The 6,124-nt window shown below is 39.4% G+C and overlaps 1 protein-coding gene across 1 annotated transcript; it reads left to right on the top strand.

The window, feature by feature from the left end:
* The first annotated feature begins 1,754 nt into the window (after positions 1 to 1,754).
* Positions 1,755 to 5,829, top strand: MMP7 (matrix metallopeptidase 7 (matrilysin, uterine)). The gene is made up of 6 exons (XM_009072514.1): positions 1,755 to 1,862; positions 2,382 to 2,605; positions 2,712 to 2,860; positions 4,467 to 4,592; positions 5,115 to 5,276; positions 5,807 to 5,829. The coding sequence occupies exons 1-6, from the start codon at positions 1,755 to 1,757 to the stop codon at positions 5,827 to 5,829; spliced, it is 792 nt and encodes a 263-aa protein (XP_009070762.1).
* The last annotated feature ends 295 nt before the right edge of the window (positions 5,830 to 6,124 follow it).

Below are 6,124 nucleotides of genomic sequence, written 5' to 3' on the forward strand. Positions count from 1 at the left end.
TTTTACTGAAAGCTTTTAATTTCAATTCAAGCCTAATGTTCATCAAAATCTTCTCTCTTTTTTTGGAGGAAAAAAACCAACAGAGTTGACAAGCTTCCAGCAGAAAATGAAATGTAACATGTCATCTGTCCTTTTTCATCAGGCTCTTGTGTTTAAACTCTCCTTTTCAGTTTCGCCCATGGCCCAGTTGGAGATACATGCAAGTTGCTCAATAGTCCATCGACTGTATAGGGGCCCTGAAGGCTTTCAGATTCCTCTTGTGTCTGTGAGGAAATAATCAGTACCACACACTAGAGTCATGGAGTTCAAAGCGGTTTAAACACATCCTCATCTCTTGCCACCAGACGATGGGCCAGATCCAACTTCACTACCGGAGTCAGACATAAATCTGACTAAGCTGAGGAAGAAAAAGATGATCCTGCTCCTAACAATAAAACAGGGGGTTTATCATCAAGCTTTAAAATCTGGACATGGACAGATTTCCTGTAAGCCTACCAGAATGTACAGAAATGATCACATGTGTATATCTGGGCTGTTTTCAATACTGGGTGGCAGCATCATTCCTTTAGCAACTGTTTCAGATATTGTTGTGCAGTGGACTTGGTCCAACCAAATAATTCAGCAGTGATTTGGTATAGATCGTGCCTCTCTGAAATTCTTACACATCACTTCAGTCAGAAGTACATTGCACATTAGCTAATAACCCACAAATGCTTCCACACATGTTCATCTATACCCATGCAAGCTGTCCTAGTGTGAGAAATAGTAATGCTCTTTTCCCATTGATACAGATTAGATATAATATGGTCACATTAAAAAAAGTCACAAACCAGCTTGGGGACTGCTGTTTCCAGGCCTCAAAAACAATCCAGTGTAGTTTAGTGGAGTGAACCTGAAACCAGCATTGGTATGAGGAGGACAGGGGGCTTGTGGCTGCCCTGCTCACCTTTGGTCTCCTCTGACAGTGCTTCATGGACCTCCTTCAGATTGCACGGTACAGCTGGAGGCTGAAGATAGCTTCACATTTGCCAGAATAAGCTCTCTCTTTTTCCCTGAGAGTTTTCACTCATTCTTGTATGCTACATTTTATATCTAGTTCTCCAGCATAAAGATACTCTTCTGAAAGACCATAGCATTTGCCATGCAAGGTACAAAGGCATCTCACAGCCTCCTATTTCTAGAGGGCACATTTAAAGAGCTCTTTTCTGATCTCTGCAAAAACTGCAGAAACCTCTTACATTTTACTGAACTGGGCAGTGTTGTGCATGCTCCTTAGGAAATGGCAGTAGTTTCAGTGATATAAGACTCGCATCCAGCTCATCTCTGCCTCTACATCAACTGATATAGGCAGGCAGACAAAGAGCTGTTGCAAAATGCTTTAGTGTATAAGGAACCTGGGGGAAGGGTAGTAAGAAGCGATTGCACAGTAACTGTGCTGATAAAGTTACAGAAAGTGAACTTCCCTATGACCCTGTGGTTTCACTACTGGAATAATATGCAAAGAGAAAGACAAAGCTGGCTGCTAGCTCTGACGTGACATCAACAGGGAAGTTACAGGAAAGATTTGTTTAACATGCTTTCATTTACTCCTTAGAACAGTGATGACATTACATTAACAACATCAAAAAGTGAGTCACATACGTAATTGCCACTTGGAGCTATCAGGATCTATATAAGCAATTTAGCTGTGGTCTTGGGAGACAGAAGGTTCATCCCTTTCTGCTGCAGCAAGGCTCCTTGGCAAGCTGGGCATCATGCAATACCTCTTACTTTGTGCTGCCATCCTCCTACCTCAGAGTCTTGCTTTTCCAGCTCCAGTGAAACCAGAATCATGGAGTGACATAGACCTTGAGTCTATAAAGGTATGTTATCAGGGAGAAAAATATAACTGCATTATGAATAATCTGACTTTTTAATTCAGCTTCTGCATTCCTTTCCTATCTGATTATCCTTATCTTACATTACCACAACAGTTTTTGCAGAGGTGACATAAAGCAATTTAAACTTGCTGACTAGCTTAGATACCCTAAGTGTAACTTACAAAGGTGACCAAGTTCCAATTGACAAAGGGGACCATGTAATTTTTAAAGCATCTAAAAAATTTTATGTAGACTGTGTTGGAAGGCTGGAGATTTAAATGCTCAGTAAATTGTGCTTACTTGACAGGGTTGCTTACTTACAATGCTTCATTACTTTTGCAATTTTTTTGCATATATGCTTATCTATACTACAGAAAGAATAGACTTTGGTAAGCTGAAATGGGAAGGAAAAATATAACTAAAACTAGCAGGATGATGAAACAATTCAATCAAATGTAAAATGCAGTTATCAAAACATCACAGATATATATATTAATTTGTATTTTCCTTATCTTCTTCCAGGCATATCTTGACAAATTCTTTCCAGTTTTTTCAAAAACACAAAACCTAAGCTTAGAAGAGAGGATTAAAGAAATGCAGAGGTTTTTCCACTTGACTGTAACTGGAAAATTAAATGCAGAAACAGAAGCAACAATTAAACTCCCCAGATGTGGAATGCCTGATATAGCAGAATACCAACTATTTCCTGGAACTCCAAGATGGAGAAAGACACACTTGACTTACAAGTTAGTGATGTTCTAGGTTTTAAGGAGAAAGAGATTGCTTTATATTTAACTATATGGCTTTCATTCACACCCTAAATGACATTAATCTGTTTCCTTTTGCTGCCAGGATTGTCAATTACACACCTGATCTACCCAGAAAGAAAGTGGATGATGCTATTAAAAGGGCTTTGATGGTATGGAGTGATGTGACCCCACTGCACTTCCAGAAAGTATACTCGGGCCACGCAGACATTGAGATTAGATTTGCACGCCGTGGTGAGAATACCTGTCATTTTAAAAATACAGTGGTCCATATTTGATTCAAAGCATATGTTTTTATAACCCTAGTTTTAAGAAGGAACAAAGAGTTTGAAATTATATTGAAGTATGCATAAGTATTATCTTCTCTTTATTATGTCACCAAATTTGCATGTTATGATTCAATTTTACTTGTATGAAATCATTAGAAAATCCTTTCAGAGTTACAGCTGTGAAATGGTGGGAGAATTCAGCTTCAGAATGAGACACTTAAATCTAGATGTTCAAAGTTTCCCTTGATGAATAGTGCAAACTAATGGGAAAGGCTCTATAGTGCAAACCAGAAGGTTCTGAAGATCCAGGCTCCACAGGCTGGATTCAGGCAGGTTAGGGCAGGCTTACCTTAGTCTAGATCTACTCTGGTTCCCTGGACTAAACAGTCTTTGGCAGCTGAGGTGCATTAGGTTTGGCCATAAATAGTATCTTCTGGTTGATCTTCTTCTAGAAGGAATCCCATTGCTGCACTCCAAGATTGCACCAAAGTGCAATCCAAAGCATGGTAAATTGGGATGACCAATAGAGTCACTTCAGAAGTTTGCTTAGGATTCAGAATAGCATATGAATGTAGCCATACCTTTAATTTATGCCTGACAACTAAACTGACTCCGCTTAAGCAGATTAAATGCCTATGATAAGGTTATCTGACTTATTCTCTGGATTCATTGATGATATTTGCTACAGCCCCACTGACTGTAAGTGAAGATCAGACACCTGGCTTGCAAGCAGATGACTGCTTAAAAACACCAAAATGTCCAAAGCTCATGTGTCACTGATGGGAAGCACATTATGTTGCCATAAAGAAGTGACAATGTGCCACTCAAAGTGAGAAAGGATCCTTCAAGATAGAATGAGTTTTAATCCCTCTTCGCACACTAAGCTTAGGTCTTTTCTGCCTGTGTTAGCCCTACCACAAAGGTCCATCCACATGCTGTGGGGGAAAGGACACAGAGTAGCATCTGAGTCCTCAAAATACTCCTCAATCAAGTCAGAGACTCACTACAAAGTAGGGGGAATTTTTCAGTTAGTAAAATTCTGTTACAGCTCTTGAGGTAGGAAACAGTAGTGTTCCACCTGCACTGTGACAGAAGTAGGTAATAGACCACACCCCAAGGCTAGGGACAAATTAGCTTAGCTTTTCAGGAAAAAAGTTACCTATCTCAAATCACTGTCTCACAGCAACATCAGTGCAAGTGGCAGTGTCTCCAACTAATGTTGTCCAGCACTTTTCAACATTGAAAACACTCATGTGCTTACAATGTTGTCAAGCATTAGGTATTTATTCTGAAATAATCCCTGATTGCTGCCACACTTCTGACAAAGGCTCAGGCAAAAAACCAAATTCAGCTCTTTTTGAATCATACAGCCCCCCGAACTATCAAATGCAAGTTTTGAACTTAAACCAGGAATTTGAAAAATGTTTCCTTAGCCTTGCTTCTCATTTTCACTACCTTGCTGTTATTGGCAATGATCAAAAATAGCACAAACAAGCAACATGATTCGATTTGTTGAATTGAAATACAAAAGCTGATGTCATCTGATGGCATTTATTTCTTTTCAAACGCAGAGCATGGTGATGGATATCCTTTTGATGGAAGAGGCAACACACTAGCCCATGCGTTTGCACCTGGAGAAGGGCTTGGTGGAGATGCTCATTTTGATGATGATGAAAGGTGGTCAGAGTTCAATCACGGTAAAGCCCAAACATTTGTATGAAGGGGAAAGGCAAATACTGCACATGTTGGAAGAACACAGCCACAGGGAATGTTTTCCATAACTCTTCATGCTTCAGTATCACTTCAGTACCAACATTTCTGTTCTTTTCAACTGCCTCTCTAAGTACCTGGGCTTCGTGACCATTAACAGCTACATAATGCCTATTCTGTCCATATTTTAAAGCACTTTTCACAGACTAAACAAAAACTTTGAGCTTCTGTTTTCTACAAAAAATATGAAAAAGTAAATTGACTTGCTTAATGTTGACTAAAATTGGAGTTGAAAAGAGACTCAAGGTCTCTAGATGCATAGGCAAGAAATCAGTAATGCTTTTATAAAATGTTATAGTTACATAAAAAGTGCAGCAAAAATGGATCAAAACTGAGGTTTCATTCCAAAAATGAATGAAAGATACAAATTCTCCTGCTATTTCAACTCATTGTATTCTGAAAAGAAATGCCATACCTTTAACACACTTTTCTGTACTTCCATGCTGCAGAAGTTAATTTGTTCCTTGTGGCTGCTCATGAATTTGGCCATTCCTTGGGACTTGCTCATTCAAATGTCCGTGGAGCTCTGATGCATCCTGTCTACTCATATGTGAACCCAGCGTCCTTCAGACTTTCAGCAGATGACAGGAGAGGAATTCAGAAGTTATACGGTAAATTTATTATGGCACTTGATTTTCAAGACAAAACCTACAGAGATACACATTTTACCATTTTCCCTGATTGCAAGTGCTCCATCATATGACCAAAAAGAAAGAAGGGGAACAAACAATGGGAAAACACATTCCTGCATACTCCATCCACTATATTCCCTCTGTAGCATATTCACACTGCAACCAAGAGGTGATGAGCAGCAGTGCAGCAGCCTGGCACACTGTCTTTCTGCACACCTACATATTGCCAAGAAAATCCTGTAGACTTTGGTCTGCAAATGAATTGTTTCAGTGAGTGGGACTACTAGCAGGAAATGAGAGATATCGTGCATGCCACTTACCAAGTTCAGCAGCACAGTAGCAGGGGGAGGATAACTAGAATTGACCTCTCAGGGCAAACTTTGCCAGATTTGCTTTTCTTTAGGCACCACCTCACTCAGGGCATGCTAGAGGAACACTAGGATAAAACGTAGTTGTCTGCATTGCCAATTTCCGGTACAGCTTCTACAATTTGTGCTTCTTTTCCACAGGGAAAAGGTCATCAAACTCTTGAAGAAAGTGCTTAACAAAGACCAAAGAATTCACATCTGTTTGTTTTGGTACTCCAAAACAATTTTAATCCTCTGGCTAATTAAGGTGGCAAACTCTTGGACTGCACTTTCTCTCCCTGAATTTATATATTGATTTATTTGCACTGTACACAATTCCACCTAACAATAAAATACAATTAAAAAAGGTAAAAAAAGACCAAACAAAAAAATGTATACTCTGTTTTGTGATGTTTTCTTTTTCTTCTGGCATTTCACTGGGGAGTTAAATAACTCCTACATGCATGATAGACAGTCAGA

The sequence above is a fragment of the Acanthisitta chloris genome, unplaced genomic scaffold (assembly GCF_000695815.1).
Source record: "Acanthisitta chloris isolate BGI_N310 unplaced genomic scaffold, ASM69581v1 scaffold4984, whole genome shotgun sequence".
Lineage (NCBI taxonomy): Eukaryota > Metazoa > Chordata > Aves > Passeriformes > Acanthisittidae > Acanthisitta > Acanthisitta chloris.